Source organism: Salmo salar, chromosome ssa19 (genome assembly GCF_905237065.1).
Source record: "Salmo salar chromosome ssa19, Ssal_v3.1, whole genome shotgun sequence".
In the NCBI taxonomy this organism is placed as follows: Eukaryota; Metazoa; Chordata; class Actinopteri; order Salmoniformes; family Salmonidae; genus Salmo; species Salmo salar.
This window is the reverse complement of record NC_059460.1, coordinates 1,062,642-1,082,010: the sequence shown is the minus strand read 5'-3', so window position 1 is coordinate 1,082,010 and position 19,369 is coordinate 1,062,642. Positions and strand designations below refer to the sequence as shown.

Below are 19,369 nucleotides of genomic sequence, written 5' to 3'. Positions count from 1 at the left end.
TGGGTGTGCATGTCTCGACATGCACAACCTCATTAGCCACTTCTGCAGGAGCCATGTTGTTCCCAAGAGATGTCTCACACAGGAGGCAAGAGTATTAAGCTACTCTATGTTGATGCTAAATGTTATAGCTACCAGCTACTGTACCAAGTACAACCAGTCTCAGTTCTCACCCATCGCGATAGCCATTCAAGTCCAACGATATGGTCAAAACCTCAACCTCACTTGAACCCAAATGTGTCTTAAAGTGCAGTCAACTTGCAGATCACTTGTTTTCTGAGGTAACTTTGAATAAGCATTCATACACCACATAGACCGCTGCACCACTCGGCAGCCTAAGGCACTGCATCTCAGTACTAGAGGCGTCATTACAGATCCTGGTTCAACTACAGGCGGAATTGCAACTGGCCGTGATTGAGAGTCCCATAGTCATTCGGGTTTGGCCAGGGTAGGCCGTCATTGAAAATAATAAATTTGTTCTTAACTGACTTGCCTAGTTAAAAAAATAAAATAAACATGTGATTCAAGAACCTTTCTCAACCAATCTAGCGTGGGTGATCCGTGGACATAGCAAGAGTATTTAGAAACCTGAAGGCAGCCCAGGATCGGGTTCAGTAGCACAGATTGAAGAAAAATATCAGAAAAAGGTGTGAAACTGGGCAGTACCATCTGAACTTCTCCAATAAAAAAAAAGTCTTAATTTTCTGTTGGAAAACGTGCCCTAATTAACAACCCAGGACTGAGTGGCTCTGAATGAGGAGTAATTGGTTACATATCCCCAGATGACTAGGCTCACTGCTGCTGAGCCCTAAGCTTAGGTCAAGTATGTGTTTTAAGGGGTTTCCTGTCTGACCCTTGTAAGACTATTAGTAACATTCCAGCTGTCTGGGAGATCCAGTGATCCTCTCCCCACAGGGACAGTGGAGCCAGGGAAGACTCAATCAGTGCTTACCCACGCACACACTTAAACGCTCTTGAAAGAATTTGGAGTGTAAGTGCTTGACCAAAATGACAAATTTGAATCTGGAAAACTAAGTGCTTAGGAACGTACCACTAACAGAATCCATGTTTAAACTACAATGTATAGCCTAATCAGGCTTCAATATGTTCCTTCACTCCTCAACTAGCATACAGTGTATTCAGAAAGTATTCAGACCCCTTGACTTTATCACATTGTTACATTGCTGCCTTGATTAAAAAATTACATTTCCCCCCCTCAATCTACACACAATAGCAAAACACAGGTTTAGAATTTTTAGCAAATTTAGTTTTTTTATAATCTGAAATAAAATCACATGTACATAAGTATTCAGACCCTTTACTCAGTACTTTGTTTAACCTGTTGGGGCTAGGGGGCAGTATTTGCACGGCCGGATAAAAAACGTACCCGATTTAATCTGGTTACTACTCCTGCCCAGAAACTAGAATATGCATATAATTAGTAGATTTGGATAGAAAACACTCTAAAAAGTTTCTAAAAAACTGTTTGAATGGTGTCTGTGAGTATAACAGAACTCATATGGCAGGCCAAAACCTGAGAAGATACCATGCAGGAAGTGCCCTGTCTGACAATTTGTTGTCCTTCTAGGTTATCTCTATCAAAAATACAGCATCTCTGCTGTAACGTGACATTTTCTAAGGCTTCCATTGGCTCTCAGAAGGCGCCAGAAAGTGGAATGAGAGCTCTGCAGTCTCTGGGCGAAAAACAGCAGCAGAGTTTGTTACTGGCCTGCCTGGGGACAGTGACACTGGAGATGCGCGTTCATGTGAATTCTCCATGTTTTTCTTTCAGTCTTTGAAGGAATACAACGTCGCCCGGTTAGAATATTATCGCTATTTTACGAGAAAAATCGCATAAAAATTTATTTTAAACAGCGTTTGACATGCTTCGAAGTACGGTAATGGAATATTTAGATTTTTTTTGTCACGAAATGCGCCCGCGCGTCACCCTTCGGATCGTTACCTGAACGCTCGAACAAAAACGGAGCTATTTCAATATAACTATGGATTATTTCGAACCAAAACAACATTTGTTGTTGAAGTAGAAGTCCTGGGAGTGCATTCTGACAAAGAACAGCAAAGGTAATCCAACTTTTCTTATAGTAAATCTGAGTTTGGTGAGGGCCAAACTTGGTGGGTGTCAAATTAGCTAGCCGTGATGGCCGGGCTATGTACTCAGAATATTGCAAAATGTGCTTTCACCGAAAAGCCATTTTAAAATCTGACACTGCGATTGCATGAAGAAGTTCTGTATCTATAATTCTTAAAATAATTATGTATTTTGTGAACGTTAATCGTGAGTAATTAAGTAAATTCACCGGAAGTTTGCGGTGTGTATGCTAGTTGCTAGTTCTGAACATCACATGCTAATGTAAAAAGCTGGTTTTTGATATAAATATGAACTTGATTGAACAAAACATGCATGTATTGTATAACATAATGTCCTAGGAGTGTCATCTGATGAAGATCATTAAAGGTTAGTGCTGCATTTAGCTGTGTTTTTGGTTTTTGTGACATATATGCTTGCTTGAAAATGGCTGTGTGGTTATTTCTGACTATGTACTCTCCTAACATAATCTAATGTTTTGCTTTCGCTGAAAAGCCTTTTTGAAATCGGACAGTGTGTTTAGATTAACGAGAGTCTTATCTTTCAAATGGTGTACAATAGTCCTATGTTTGAAACTTTGAATTATGACATTTTGTGGTTTTAAATTTGGCGCTCTGATGTGTCACTGGCTGTTGAATAGTGCGGGACGATTTCGTCCCACCTACCCTAGAGAAGTTAAGCACCTTTGGCAGCAATTACAGTCTCGAGTCTTCTTGGGTATGAGGCTACACGCTTGGCACACCTGTATTTGGGGAGTTTCTCCCATTCTTCTCTGCAGATCCTCTCAAGCTCTGTCAGGTTGGATGGGGAGCGTTGCTGCAGATATTTTCAGGTCTCTCCAGAGATGTTCGATCGGGTTCAAGTCTGGGCCACTTAAGGACATTCAGAGACTTGTCCCAAAGCCACTCCTGTGTTGTCTTTGCTGTGTGCTTAGGGTCGTTGTCCTGTTGAAAGGTGAACCTTCACCCCAGTCAGAGGTCCTGAGGGCTCTGGAGCAGGTTTTCATCAAGGATCTCTGTACTTTGCTCCGCTTATCTTTACTTCAATCCTGACTAGTCTCCCAGTCCCTGCTCCTGAAAAACATCCTCACAGCATGATGCTGCCACCACCACGCTCCACCGTAGGGATGGTGCCACATTTCCTCCAGACGTGACGCTTGAAATTCAGGCGAAAGAGTCCAATCTTGGTTTCATCAGACAAGAGAATCTTGTTTCTCATGGTCCGAGAGAGTCTTTAGGGGCCTTTTGGCAAACTCCAGGCGGGCTGTAATGTGCCTCCGATCTCCACAGAGGAACTCTGGAGCTCTGTCAGAGTGACCATTGGGTTCTTGGTCACCTCCCTGACCAAGGCCCTTCTCCGATTGCTCAGTTTGGCTGGGCGGCCAGCTCTAGGAAGTCTTGGTGGTTCCAAACTCCTTCCGTTTAATAATGGAGGCCACAGTGTTCTTTGGGATCTGCAATGCTGCAGAAATGTTTTGATGAATTTACCACAGGTGGACTCCAATGAAGTTGTAGAAACATCGAGGATGATAAATGGAAATAGGATTCGCCTGAGCTCAATTTCAAGTCTTATAGCAAAGTGTTTGAATACTTATAAGGTATGTCCATTTTTAATGAATAAAAAAATAAAACATTTTGCTTTGTCATTATGGGGTATTGTGTGGAGATTGATGAGGATTTTTAATTAATCCATTTTAGAATAAGGCTGTAACGTAACAAAATGTGGACAATCAAGGGGTCTGAATACTTTGAATGCACTGTATGTTAAAAGATTAAACATGGTCCCAAAAATGTCCTCTTAAGACAATACATTGTCAAGAAAAACATATAAATAACAAGGAGTATTACCTGAAACTGAAAATAAAATGTGAAGAGGGAGGAGATAGTCAAACAGACAAAGGGTGCCGTGTTCATTTGGGTCCTTTGTCAGACAAACAGTACACATCTTAAAATCAACTCAAAATGGCCACCTCGTGTGCATAAAGCTGGGATACACAGAGGCCAAAAGGGTTGTGAATGGGTACATAGGAGACATGCAGTCACCAGCCCAAGGACAGAACATTGTGGGACACACCTTTCCGCTGTGGTTTGGGAAAGTAGACTCCCCCCCTTTCACAATTCAGCAGAAACTGACTGCTGGGCCCACCCATAACCTATACTGACAAGCTGCAACAACCAATCAGAGCACAGAGGGATGCCCAGATCACATACAAGACAAAAAAAAAAGGACAATTTGAAATTAATGTATTGGATTGTTTGGGTGATGTGAGGATTACGGGGTGAGGGAAGTACAAATAAAGAACATTTGTCTCCTTGTGGTAGGAGGCAGCGTTACCTGCTCAAACTTCCAGCCGTCTGACATTGTGGACACCATCTGGGTGAGCTCCTCCTCTTGGCACTGCAACACCCGGTACACATGCTTCACTGGAACCTGGGGAGAGAGTGAGAGCTTTACCCAACCCATATGCATTGGGTGTATAACCCATTAGGACGTCCACCCATGTTGTTCAAAATGACAAAAAAACATTTAGATAATGCTAATGCATCGAAACAGAACATGCAACTTAAGTAACGAAGCAGCCAATAAAAAGTAATATTCGAAAATTTGCCAACATGCACCTCGACACCGGTGCCCCCGCACATCGACTCTGACCCGGTACCCCCTGCTATTGTTATTTACTGCTGCTCTTTAATCATTTGTTATTCTTATCGCTTACTTTTTTTTTTGCATTTTCTTAACGGCATTGTTGGTTAAGGCCTTGTAAGTAAGCATTTCACTGTAAGGTCTACACCTGTTGTATTCGGTGCGTGTGACAAATAACATTTGATTTTGATTTGAAAACACCATTCTAAACAGGCAACTGGATATCGGTTCCATATGCAACAACTAGGATGGGTTGCTAATATAACTAGGATTGTGATTTTGGCTTCTGGACAATGAAATAAAGTTGATATGAAAACCAATAGAACAGGAGATAAATGGCATAGAGGTGGATCCAATAGGGAAGTAAAGGTACATCTGTCTACACAGAAATAGAATAATTCAAAATACTTCAACAAAAAGCATGACCGCCACAAAGGAATCGAGGATCATTAGCTTCTTTTAAAAAATTGCTGTGGATTGTTTCAAATCACAATAGACCTAGCTGATTATTCAGTCGCAGCCGTCAGTGAAAAGCATCTAAAATATGCCTTGATTATAATTTAAAATGTTGACAAAAAGGGGAGGGGTATGTGGCGAAGATATAGACGAGTCTCTCTCCAGAATGTCCCAGCTGTCTCCCACCAATTCTTGTACATTCATTGGGCGACTCGTATACCCTTGGATCATTTAACATTTTTGGAGTGGAAACATTATTTTCAGAGTTCACAACCTGCTACACTTGTGAGAGAAACAAGTTTTGGTTTAGTTCAAAACCATTTACCAGATTTGTCTTTTGTGTTGAGTGCTTCATGTGAGCAATGAGCATGTCTGCTTTCTATGTCCTGATAATGTTGAGGGAGCATGCTTGCCTGGGCACGCATTGAAGTAACTGGCGGAAATGTAGGAAAGTGTTTTTTAACATCCATTGCGAACAATATAAAAACAAAAACTATAGTTGATGAGGCCTCCCAAGCGGCACAGCAGTCTAAGGCACTACATCGCAGTGCTAGATTCGTTACTACAGCCCCGGGTTCATTCCCAGGCAGTGCCACAACCGTCCGTGGCTGGGAGTCCCATAGGACGGCACACAAATTGGCCCAGCGTCGTCCGGGTTAGGGGAGGGTTTGGCCGGGGGTGCTTTACTTGGCTCATCGCTCCCTAGCAACTCCTTGTGACGGGCCGGGTGCCTGCAGGCTGAACGGTGTTTCCTCCGACACATTGGTGCGGCTGGCTTCCGGGTTAAGCTGGTGGCTGTTATGGAGTGTTGTTAGGCGGACGCATGACTCCACCTCTCCTGAGCCTGTTGGGGAGTTGCAGCGATCAGACAAGATCGAGAAAAAGGGGGGTAAAATACAATACACACACAGTCAAAAGTCTGGACACCTACTCATTCAAGGGCTTTCATTTATTTCCACTATTTTCTACAATGTAGAATAATAGTGAAGACATCAACACTATGAAATAACACATATGGAATCATGTACTAAGCAAAAAAAGTGTTCAACAACCCTTTGCCTTGACAGCTTTGCACACTCTTGGCACTCTCAACCAGCTTCACCTGGAATTCTTTTCGAACAGTCTTGAAGGAGTTCCAACATATGCAAAGCAATTGTTGGCTACATTTCCTTCACTCTGCAGTCCAACTCATCCCAAACCATCTCAATTGGTTTGAGATCAGGTGATTGTGGAGGCCAGGTCATCTGATGCAGTACTCCATTACTCTTCTTGGTCAAATAACCCTTACACAGCCTGGAGGTTTGTTGGCTCAATGTCATTTTAAAAAGAAATGATTGTCCCACTAAGCGCAAACCAGATGGGATGGTGTATCGCTGCAGAATGCTGTGGTAGCGATGCTGGTTAAGTGTGCCTTGAATTCTAAATAAATCCCTGGCAGGGTCACCAGCAAAGCACCCCCACACCTCCTCATCCATGCTTCACGGTGGGAACCACACATGTGGAGATAGTCCGTTCACCTACTCTGCGTTACAAAGACATGGCGGTTGGAACCAAAAATCTCAAATTTGGACTCATCAGACCAAAAGGCCAGATTTCCACCGGTCTAATGTCCAATCATAGTTTTGATGTCTTCACTACTATTCTACAATGTAGAAAATAGTAAAAATAAAGAAAAACCCTTGAATGAGTAGGTGTCCAAACTTTTGACTGGCACACACACACTTGAAGTCGGAAGTTTATATACACTTAGGTTGGAGTCATTAAAAGTTGTTTTTCAACTACTACAAATTTCTTGTTAACCAACTATAGTTTTGGCAAGTCGGTTAGGACATCTACTTTGTGCATGACACAAGTAATTTTTTCTCTCAAAAGAAATCAGCCAAGACCTCAGAAAAAAAAAATTGTAGACCTCCACAAGTCTGGTTCATCCTTGGGAGCAATTTCCAAACGCCTGAAGGTACCACGTTCATCTGTACAAACAATAGTACGCAAGTATAAACACCATGGGACCACGCAGCCATCATACCGCTCAGGACGGAGACGCGCTCTGTCTCCTAGAGATGAACGTACTTGTGCGAAAAGTGCAAATCAATCCTAAAAATAGAATTGTTTGGCCATAATGACCATCGTTATGTTTGGAGGAAAAAGGGGGAGGCTTGCGAGCCGAAGAACACCATCCCAACCGCGAAGCACGGGGGTGGCAGCATGTTGTGGGGGTGCTTTTCTGCAGGAGGGACTCGTGCACTTCACAAAATAGATGGCATCATGCGGTAGGAAAATTATGTGGATATATTGAAGCAACATCTCAAGACATCAGTCAGAAAGTTAAAGCTTGGTCGCAAATTGGTCTTCCAAATAGACAATGACTCCAAGCATACTTCCAAAGTTGTGGCAAATTGGCTTAAGGAGAACAAAGTCAAGGTATTGGAGTGGCCATTACAAAGCCCTGACCTCAATCCTATAGAAAATTTGTGGGCAGAACTGAAAAAGCGTGTGTGAGCAAGGAGGCCTACAAACCTGACTCAGTTACACCAGCTCTGTCTGGAGGAATGGGCCAAAATTCACCCAACTTATTGTGGGAAGCTTGTGGAAGGCTACCCGAAGGGTTTGACCCAAGTTAAACAATTTAAAGGCAATGCTACCAAATACTAATTGAGTGTATGTAAACTTCTGACCCACTGGGAATGTGGTGAAAGAAATAAAAGCTGAAATAAATCATCCTCTACTATTATTCTGATATTTCACATTCTTAAAATAAAGCGGTGATCCTAACTGACCTAAGACAGAGAATTTTCACTAGGATTAAATGTCAGGAATTGTGAAAAAAATGAGTTTAAATGTATTTGGCTAAAGGTGCATGTTAACTTCCGACTTCAACTGTATATGTCTTTATTTTAGTTCCTCACAGTAAGCTATTTGAAAAATCTGTCCAACAATCTCCCCCTTGATAATCACCAGTCATCAGTGTGAAAGAGAAATGATAGTTATAGGCCTACTGCTGCATTGGCCTACAGTCTGAGTTCCATGCGCTCATTTCTTTAGCCACCAATGGATCACAGTGTATCAATGTTGACTGAGCTTTGTGTCATTTTAATTCTGATTTCTATGATAAACTACATGACAATGATTTTGCGAAACTAAAACGTTATTATTGAAATTAAACTGTTCCACGAAAATGCGCACATGAAAATCATAACTGGCACGCAGAACGGTAGAAATGGTAGGATAAATTGTAAGCTTCCCCAAACTTGAAACTCATGAGCGGCCTATTAAGTTTTTGCCTATAGGCTACTTTGACGGGAGGGAAGACGACTCATAATATGAAATAAAACATTTAGGTGTAAGTATTTTTTCAAAATGCACACGGCCTCCAACTCACTTTGTAAAGTGGTGGGTGACACGCTGGTAGGCTGCTTCCTGCAACTGAATAGGAGGCGCGCTTCAATTACCAGTTGAGAATTAAAAACAGTAGATCTTTTTAATCACGCACCAAAACGTTTAACACGCGATTTGAATGAATGTGCTTATAAAAGCACGTTTTACTCCAGCAGCAACCAGCTGAGGCACTGCTGGAGAAATCCTGCTCAAAATAGGCTCTGTATGCTGTGCGGGTGTGACAGTTGTGTTGGATAAATAAGATACACACGAAAATACACACAGGCCAAATTATTTCCACTAAATTAGGCAAATGTACCTATAAACCAATAACCATGATGGTAAAATGTATTTCCATCGACTGGTATTGCCATCAATTAATAAAAAGCATTATTTTGCAATGGGACTTATTTTCTCCCGGCCCTTTTGGGCAACAGTTTTATTTATCGGCTTTCTTTTTTGCTAGCAATTGAAAGCCAACGGAAACACAGACAGACAGACGCGCACACAGAGACAGAGACGCGCACACAGAGACAGAGACGCGCACACAGGCACACAGAGATACTGAAGCATGGGATGGAGCAGGTGCATTTACTCTAACAGTGGACTCAACCAAGGCCAGGAACCCCCAAAGAGATAAAATCACAAGATGGCGCCGACAGATAGGAGCTAGAAGCAGAACTGCCCTAAGCAACTTGCCAGTATTTCGTTTTTTTGTGCACAAGCATTTCACTACACCCGCAATAACATTTGCTAAACATGTGTATGTGACAAATAAAATTGATACGGGTTTCAAATAAATGAATACAAAATCAATAGAGCGCATTGTGTCAATTGAGAAGTTCACCTACCTGTAATGTTTTGCAGTCACGTTCCCTGATCTTGTCCTTGAGGAGCTTTATTAATGACGTGATATTGTAGAATTCGGCTTCCTCTAAGACACCTTCAAAAACACACATTTAGAATCTATCCTGGCAAGAATTATCAACATACTGAATGGACTGCTACAGATAATACTTGAAAGCTGACATTGGAAACCAACTGCTTCACTGTGCACCTTGGCAGTAATATGCATATCACATGCCCAGTCTTACCTTCCTCAGCCAGGTCCCTGTTGAGCACCAGCTTGCCATGCCTCAGGTAGTTCAGCACCGGCCCAAAGTATGTGGGGTCTCGGTCTATAAGATATGCACCAGTGTCATCCTGAAAATGGAACAGAAAGAAAATTCATTTTAGTCAAGACCGTTGTTGGACGATGAAGACCAAGTTGAGTAAAGAGAGGAAATCCACTGGCCAGCTGTTAGTAGAATACATAAAACCACACCAAGTATATCAGGAAACAGAAGCCCTAACATCAGCCCATATAAATGGAGAAAGCGACTGGGATCATAATCCCTGCATGGGTTGAACTTGTCACAAACACCATGGCCTTCCACAATCGATTCTAGCCTATATTCCCACAAGGACTTGGAGTTTGATCCTCATGCGCTCAAACAGTGAGCAATCCCATATTCCTGTAAGTACTGTGATTAGAACAGCATTAGCTCCTTGGGGAATGGGAGGTTAAAACAATTAGAGCAGAACAGAATGAGATTTGGAACAGGAGGCCGAATCCAGAGGGGACCAAGAGGAAAACACTACTGCACCCTCTTCAATGCAAAACAATTAAGACTGCAGAACGCAACACAACCTTACATACTGTAGGCCTACAAGACGTAACAAATTACACAACCACCCTCTTCATTCCATTAAAACACAGAGGTCATTGAGACAGTTTGTCAGCAACCTGCAAGTAACACCTGTCCCCTGAGGAGAGAATTAAAATATCATTCAAGTAAGGATTAAATGGAAATGGTGTTTGGATGTCATTTACAAAAAAACTTGTGGGGGAGGGGTGAAACAAAACAAATGTTGTGCAAATTCATTTTCATACTTTTCAGGCCTTAGTCACAGCCTAACAAACCTAGGCAAACTCCAACTGGCACACATGCATCTATTCACAGCTACCGTCACCAGATAGACTGTCACCAACTGTTGTGAAACCCAATTAGTCTTTCCTATAATGAGAAACTGTCTCAAAGCATTCTCTATAGTGCTGAACCTGAACCTTTTTGGCTGACTGGCCTCCTTTCCATGGCAAAAATACCCCAGTGGAGCCCATGGGTTATGAACTAGCCTAAATGCTCTGAGTCAGTTTCTTATTCTTCTGCAGACACTAAAGTTTAACCACAGGTACACTACCATTCAAAAGTTTGGTGTCACTTAGAAATGTCCTTGTTTTTGAAAGCACATTTTTTGTCCATTAATATCAAATAGATCAGAAATACAGTGTAGACATTGTTAATGTTGTAAATGACTATTGTAGCTGGAAACAGCAGATTTTTCATGGAATATCTACATAGGTGTACAGAGGCCCATTATCAGCAACCATCACTCCTGTGTTCCAATGGCACATTGTGTTAGCTAATCCAAGATTATCATTTTAAAAGGTTAATTGAATATTAGAAAACACTTCTGCAATTATGTTAGCACAGCTGAAAACTGTTGTGTTCATTAAAGAAGCAATAACACTGGCCTTCTTTAGACTAGTTGAGCATCTGCAGCATCAGCATTTGTGGGTTCGATTACAGGCTCAAAATGGCCAGAAACAAAGCACTTTCTTCTGAAACTCGTCAGTCTATTCTTGTTCTGAGAAATGATGGCTATTCCATGTGAGAAGTTGCCAAGACGTTGACACCAGTCTCAACATCAACAGCGGCGACTCCGGGATGCTGGCCTTTGAGGCGGAGTTCCTCTGTCCAGTGTCTGTTTTTTTGCCCATCTTAATATTTTCTTTTTATTAGGCAGTCTCAGATAAGGCTTTTTCTTTGCAACTCTGCCTAGAAGGCCAGCATCCCGGAGTCGCCTCTACACTGTTGACGTTGAGACTGGTGTTTTGCGGGTACTATTTAATGAAGCTGCCAGTTGAGGACTTGTGAGGCGTCTGTTTCTCAAACTAGACACTATAATGTACTTGTCCTCTTGCTCAGTTGTGCACCGGGGCCTCCCACTCCTCTTCTGGTTAGAGCCATGTTGCGCTGTTCTGTGAACGGAGTAGTATGAGATCTTCAGTGTCTTGGCAATTTCTCACATGGAATAGCCATCATTTCTCAGAACAAGAATAGACTGACGAGTTTCAGAAGAAAGTGCTTTTGAGCCTGTAATCTAACCCACAAATGCTGATGCTCCAGATACTCAACTAGTCTAAAGAAGGCCAGTTTTATTGCTTCTTTAAATCAGGACAAGTGTTCAGCTATGCTAATATAATTGCAAAAGGGTTTTCTATATCTACCCAAGTAGATATTCCATAAAATCAGACGTTTCCAGCTACAATAGTCATTTACAACATTAACAATGTCTACACTGTATTTCTGATTAATTATTTTAAAAACAGACAAGAAATTTGATTTTCAAAAAAATAAAAAAATAAATAAATTCTCAATGACCCAAAACTTTTTAACAGTAGTGTACATGTGGAGAGTACAGGAGAACAGAAAAAGGTCAGTTAAGACTTCCATCTTCTGGTGTTGCGGCACCTCCACATCACTTACTGACTTAAGTGCTGAGCCAGGTCCATAGTGAATACATCTATTGCCATGTTTGTACTTGTCAATGTTCAACAATGAGGGGTCATAAAAAGTTTCAGTACGGACATGCCACCTAGATGTAGAAGCATGCCTTAGTGATGCCATATCTGTACATTGTCTCTTGTCGGTGTGTCAGCTCTAAGCTGCACATTTGCAAATGAGGTGAGCTCCACACGCCTCTTTCTGTCTAATCCTTTGCTGGGACCCCCTTGAGTTGGTTCATTTGGGCTGGGTCCTCTGGATACTCATGGCCCTGTGGTTGAGTCCCCACTTGAAGTAACCCTGTTTTTGGGAGAGTGGTGATTAGAGGAGCAGTGGCGCGTGATTGATGTGGACCAACACAAAGGGCACAGTGTTTTAATGAAAAACAAGAGCCTCCCTCTGGGGGAGCACCGGTCAACAAAACACAGGGAAGGGGACGAAAGGACAAGGGAGAAAACCATAGGGAAATCGAGAGGGGGAGTAACAGAGTGGACAAGTAGTGATATAGAATGGGATAGGAGAGTAAGAAAGGGGAAATAATTGAAGCAGCTAAATTAAGTGATCACAAGTGGCAGTTGTTGTAAGACTAAGATGCTGATGGGGAGCATCCAAGAATGTTCAGTAGTGATACCATAAAAGTCACTTATGATATTTGAATGAGCTCAGGTGGAAGACACAAGGATATTCAAAGAAAGACTGACAAGTCTAATGAATAATGTAACATGCCATTGTGGGAGTAACTTAAAACTCCCATCAAACCTTCTTGAAGGACAGAAAACATCATTAATTTATGCCCAGTCCATTTGTGGTCCCCAATGGCTGCACTGTCATCTAAGGCCAGATATAATAAAGCTAGAACCACAGGGATAGGTAGGTAAAGACTAGATAAAGCCAACAGCAGCTAGATCAGCGAAGTGAACATACTGTGGTTGTAACAATATGCGCTGAGAGTCAGGAAGCAAGTTCAGGAAGTGAGTGTTTAAATAAAATAAACAATCCAAAGCAAGAAACGCTAACAAAGCACAGACAGGAAACGGAAACAATGACGCCTGGGGAAGAAACCAAAGGAGTGACATATATAGGGAAGGTAATCAGGGAAGTGATGGAGTCCAGGTGAGTCTGATGACGCGCAGGTGCGCGTAACGATAGTGACAGGTGTGCGCTATAACGAGCAGCCTGGTGACCTAGAGGCAGGAGAGGGAGCACACGTGACAGTGGTGAATATAAATCGACAGTGGATGGAAAATGCCAAACAGTACACCAAAGATGGAAAAATTGCTCTTAGTTCATGAGCAAGATATTGGCAGCAAGATATACGGTCTGTTGCCAGATACATTAGATGGGGCAGTGGCGGTCATGAAATTTGTCAGCCGGTTATTGTCATGAAAAAGACTGGCAGTCTCACAGTAAGTGACCGTTAATTAACAAACACATTTAGAATCTTCAGGCCTCCACCCATACAAGCCTCTGAAACAGCTACATAAAAAAAAAAACATTAAATGAATACATTTTATTTAATATACTGTACACCATCACAGTAAATCCATTAGTCATGTCTAAAGAAACATTGAAATTAAGAACATTTCAGAAGAACAGAATGAGCTGGCCTATGTTATAGGCTTGTTAATTTAGTATGCTTTTAGTCCCGTGACATTTTATAGTAGGAAGAATGGAATTGAACTTGTCAGCTTGAATAAAAGGATATTTTTCCCCATTAGGCCTACTGAGCAAGTGAGCATATTAAGTGGCTATTTTGAGCGAACATTAAAACAATAATAAATCGATAAAATCTGGTCCAATATGCTAGATTTAGAGTTATTTGCAACTTTAGATGTGAAGATACAAATCTCGTCTTAAAAAAACAAACAAACATGAGCAGCATGGTGCGACTATAGGCTATTGAGGATTAGAGAAAGTAGGGAAAAAGCTTGGGCTCTGTTCCTTGCCTCAGGCTGCACTCTCATCAGTGATCATATTTTCACCCATCATACTATTCTCTTTCCTGAATATGTACAATTTGTTTGGATTTAGAATGGACTATTATCCAATGGGCAGTAACAGAGGCGGGGGGTGATATGACATCTGTATGCACAGATGTCTGGAGGCCATGCGTTCCCAGCCAGTCTTTTTTTCAGGGTACTTCGGGTTTATAGCAGAGCATGTGCTTAACGAGCAGCTGAGAAATAAACATGACACTTATTTCTCTCCACGTATCAACCACTGTTTGAGATGCATGCTCTTGCTGCCCAACACGTGATATTCCGCCCAAACTCTGAATGCCATGGGCTCTCCAAACTTGTTCCTGCAGCTACCCAGTGCTTACATTTGGGAACCAAGTGAAATCTGTTCGGGAACATCGATAGTAACATGTATTCGCAATTAAACATTTCACTAAAAACGTAACAGCCTTTCTGCGTGCTCGAGAAAGTTCTAAAAGATATGGAAACGCAAGGTGTGGAAATATTTTGTATAACTGAAGGTAATGCTTCACCCAATTAATGATGAAATATAAATCCTCTTATGCTATTCAAAATCAAAACACAAACTCACTAAATGTAGGCTAACTGTAAGCCTCCCTGCAAAATAACCAACAGCATTGCCCAGGCTATACGTTCTCTCCCAGACTCATGGATATGCATTTTGGAGCGTAGCATAACCTAACCAGTCCATCCAGTATACATAATAATAAAGTCCACGCTCAAAGGTGATTACTCAAATTTAATTAAACGTTGGAGTAAAGGCTTGTTCAATTATGTACCAAAATACATCTTAAAATCAGTTTTGTTTTAGGTTTTCCTGCTATGGGTAATCATTTGTTTTTATTTTTACATTTTTCCCACAGGTTTGGGCTAATAAGTCTACGCATTAGACCTATGGGTGTTTTGAATGAAATCACCTTAGAAAGCGCTGTCCATTTCATTGTGTTATGCTTTCAACAACCATGTTCTACAATGTTTCAACCTGCTGTTAAACTTCTTTCTTGAAATTGATCACAGTGATGTGAGTTTTAAAAGTATGATAGGCCTACTGTTTTGATAAGTGTTTGATGTGATTTTCAAGTGAGTTAGAGGGACAAGAGCCCTGAGTACCAGTCCATTAGGACCTTATGGTAGTTGGCAAGTTGGGTACTACCAAAGCATGTCCAGAGTAGAGGTCGACCGATTAATCGGAATGGCTGATTAATTAGGGCCGATTTCAAGTTCATAACAAATAGGTAATCGGCATTTTTGGACACCGATCATGGCTGATTACATTGCACTCCACGAGGAGACTGCGTGGCAGGCTGACTACCTGTTATGCGAGTGCAGCAAGAAGCCAAGGTAAGGTGCTAGCTAGCATCCTCTTGAGGATACCGTAGGATAGGGGGCGCCACAGCGCATTTTGAAAAAAAATCGTTCCCATTTTCAACGGCCTACTAATCAAACTCAGAAGCTAGGGCATGCATATACTTATTATATATGGATAGAAAACACTAAAGTTTCTAAAACTGTTTGAATGGTGTCTGTGAGTATAACAGAACTCAAATGGCAGTCAAAACCCCGAGACCGATTGAAACAGGAAGTGGAATTCTGAATTGTGGACTCGACTTCTCATCTTTCCCTATAAATAACACCGTTAACCATGGTTCAGTGAGCACTTCCTATTGCTTCCACTAGATGTCGCCAGTCTTTTCACAGTGGTTTGAGCCTTATAGAGTCAAAACTCAGTGAATGAGACGAGTTTGAAATTGGTCACAGGGGATGGGCCATCACCATTATGACGCCGGCGGCCATGTCTGCCCCCACCTTTGGAAACGGTTTTAAAGGCCATGACATCATCCCCCTCGAATCTTATTGGCTCTCTTGGTGTTACAGGCCCTGAAGATTTATGTTTTACAACGTTTGACATGTTTGAACGAACCTACATGCGGGAGCATCGCATTTTATCCGGAACTTCAGCCCTGCGCTTGGAGAGAGCCATAGGACGCGCTACCAACATCAGGCTAATGGAACGTGAAGTATGGACTTTTTGACCGAAAATACATCTGTTGTGGACCTGGGATGCTTTCTGATGAAGACAACTAAAGGTAGGCGATTATTGACAATATTATACAAGATGAGATGTGACATGCGATTGTTTCCAAGATGGCGCCGAGCTCTGTATATTAGCTCATTTTCTGAGTATCGCATCTCCTTTTATCGCAAAGTGTGATTACCCAGTAAAGTTAATTTAAAATCTGGTATGACAGGTGTTCTCAAGAGATGTTCATCTATAAATGTTAGATTGACAATATAAATTTAAAAAATCGTTATAGGATAGTAATTTAGGGAAATGTAGCATTGTTTACCGGGACGCTTTTGAGGGGAAATTATGTAGTCAACCTCAGACAGAGATGTAAAATGCTGTTTTTATATATAAATATGACCTTTATTGAACAAAAGAATGCATGCATTGTATAACATGATGTCCTAGGGGTGCCATCTGATGAAGTTTGTAAAAGGTTAGTGCTGCATTTAGCTGTTTTTTGATTATATGTGATGCAAGTGGTTGGTCGGAAAATGGCTATGAAGCTGCTTTTTACGATGGACTCATCTAACATAATCTAATGATTTGCTTTTCCTGTAAAACCTTTTTGAAATCGGACGACGTGGGTCGATTCAGGAGAGGTGTATCTATAAAAAAAAAATATATATATATATTTTTTTTTTTTATGATTTTTTTTTAATGCTAATTGGCGATATGATTTTTCGCTGGATTTTGATCCCGGTGACGGGATGAGACGCTGAAGAGGTTTTAAACGTATCTTATAAAAAACAATCAATCTTAACATAATCACTAGTTAACTACACATGGTTGATGATATTTCTAGCTTGTCCTGCGTTGCATATAAATCGATGCGGTGCCTGTTAATTTATCATTGAATCACAGCCTACTTCGCCAAACAGGTGATTTAACAAGCGCATTCGCGAAAAAAAGCACTGTCGTTGCACTAATGTGTATTTAACCATAAACATCAACGCCTTTCTTAAAATCAATACACAAGTATATATTTTTTAAACCTGCATATTTTGTTAATATTGCCTGCTAACATTAATTTATTTTAACTAGGGAAATTGTTTCACTTCTCTTGCGGTCAGTGCAAAAGTGTCAGGATCTATATGCAGCAGTTTGGGCCACCTGGCTCGTTGCGAACTGTGTGAAGACCATTTCTTCCTAACAAAGACAGCCAACTTCGCCAAACGGGGGATGATTTAACAAAAGCGCATTTGCGAAAAAAGCACAATTGTTGCACGAATGTACCTAACCATAAGCATCAATGCCTTTCTTAAAATCAATACACATAAGTATATATTTTTAAACCTGAATATTTAGTTAGGAAATTCATGTTAGCAGGCAATATTAACTAGGGAAATTGTGTCACTTCTCTTGCGTTCATTGCACACAGAGTCAATGTATATACACAACAGTTTGGGTCGCCTGGCTCGTTGCGAACTAACTTGCCAGAATTTTACATAATTATGACGTAACATTGAAGGATGTGCAATGTAACAGGAATATTTAGACTTATGGATGCCACCCGTTAGATAAAATACGGAACGGTTCTGTATTTCTCTGAAAGAATAAACGTTTTGTTTTCGAAATGATAGTTTCCGGATTTTACAATATTAATGACCTAAGCCTCGTATTTCTGTGTGTTATTATATTATAATTAAGTCTATCATTTGATAGAGCAGTCTGACTGAGCGGTGGTAGGCAGCAGCAGGCTCGTAAGCATTCATTCAAACAGCACGTTTGTGCGTTTTGCCAGCAGCTCTTCGCAATAACTTCAAGCCTATCAACTCCCGAGATTAGGCTGGCAATACTAAAGTACCTATTAGAACATCCAATAGTCAAAAGGTATATGAAATACAAATGGTACAGAGAGAAATAGTCCTATAATGACTACAACCTAAAAAACTTCTTACCTGGGAATATTGAAGACTCATGTTAAAAAGGAACCACCAACTTTCATGTGCTTTTTTACATGGCAAAAATTGCACTTTTACTTTCCTCCAACACTTTGTTTTTGCATCATTTAAACCAAATTGAACATGTTTCATTATTTATTTACATTTTAGCATACGCTCTTATCCAGAGCGACTTACAGTAGTGAATGCATACATTTCATAATTTTTTTTGTCCGTACTGGTCCCCCGTGGGAATCGAACCCACAACCCTGGCCTTGCAAACACCATGCTCTACCAACTGAGCCACACGGGACATCTGAGACTAAATTGATTTTGATGTATTAAGTTAAAATAACTGTTCAGTTCATTCAGCATTGTTGTAGTTGTCATTATTACAATAAAATATACACTGCTCAAAAAAATAAAGGGAACACTAAAATAACACATCCTAGATCTGAATGAATTAAATACTTTTTTTCTTTACATAGTTGAATGTGCTGACAACAAAAATCACACAAAAATAATCAATGGAAATCCAATTTATCAACCCATGGAGGTCTGGATTTGGAGTCACACTCAAAATGAAAGTGGAAAACTACACTACAGGCTGATCCAACTTTGATGGAATGTCCTTAAAACAAGTCAAAATGAGGCTCAGTAGTGTGTGTGTGGCCTCCACGTGCCTGTATGACCTCCCTACAACGCCTGGGCATGCTCCTGATGAGGTGGCGGATGGTCTCCTGAGGGATCTCCTCCCAGACCTGGACTAAAGCATCCGCCAACTCCTAGACAGTCTGTGGTGCAACGTGGCATTGGTGGATGGAGCGAGACATGATGTCCCAGATGTGCTCAATTGGATTCAGGTCTGGGGAACAGGCGGGCCAGTCCATAGCATCAATGCCTTCCTCTTGCAGGAACTGCTGACACACTCCAGCCACATGAGGTCTAGCATTGTCTTGCATTAGGAGGAAGCCACCGCACCAGCATATGGTCTCACAAGGGGTCTGAGGATCTCATCTCGGTACCTAATGGCAGTCAAGCTACCTCTGGCGAGCACATGGAGGGCTGTGCGGCCCCCCGAAGAAATGCCACCCCACACCATGACTGACCCACCGGCAAACCGGTCATGCTGGAGGATGTTGCAGGCAGCAGAACGTTCTCCATGGCGTCTCCAGACTCTGTCACGTCTGTCACATGTGCTCAGTGTGAACCTGCTTTCATCTGTGAAGAGCACAGTGCGCCAGTGGCGAATTTGC

At 41.4% G+C, this 19,369-nt stretch overlaps 1 protein-coding gene across 1 annotated transcript in view; it reads right to left on the bottom strand.

Moving 5' to 3' along the window:
* LOC106578265 (BTB/POZ domain-containing protein KCTD5) overlaps positions 1 to 19,369 on the bottom strand; it is a 54,092-nt gene that overhangs the window by 8,145 nt on the left and 26,578 nt on the right. The window contains exons 2-4 of the mRNA XM_014156926.2: positions 9,673 to 9,781; positions 9,430 to 9,521; positions 4,439 to 4,534 (exon numbers count right to left, since the gene is read on the bottom strand). Of these exons, the coding sequence (XP_014012401.1) occupies positions 4,439 to 4,534; positions 9,430 to 9,521; positions 9,673 to 9,781 (297 nt within the window). The remainder of the gene's footprint in view (positions 1 to 4,438; positions 4,535 to 9,429; positions 9,522 to 9,672; positions 9,782 to 19,369) is intronic.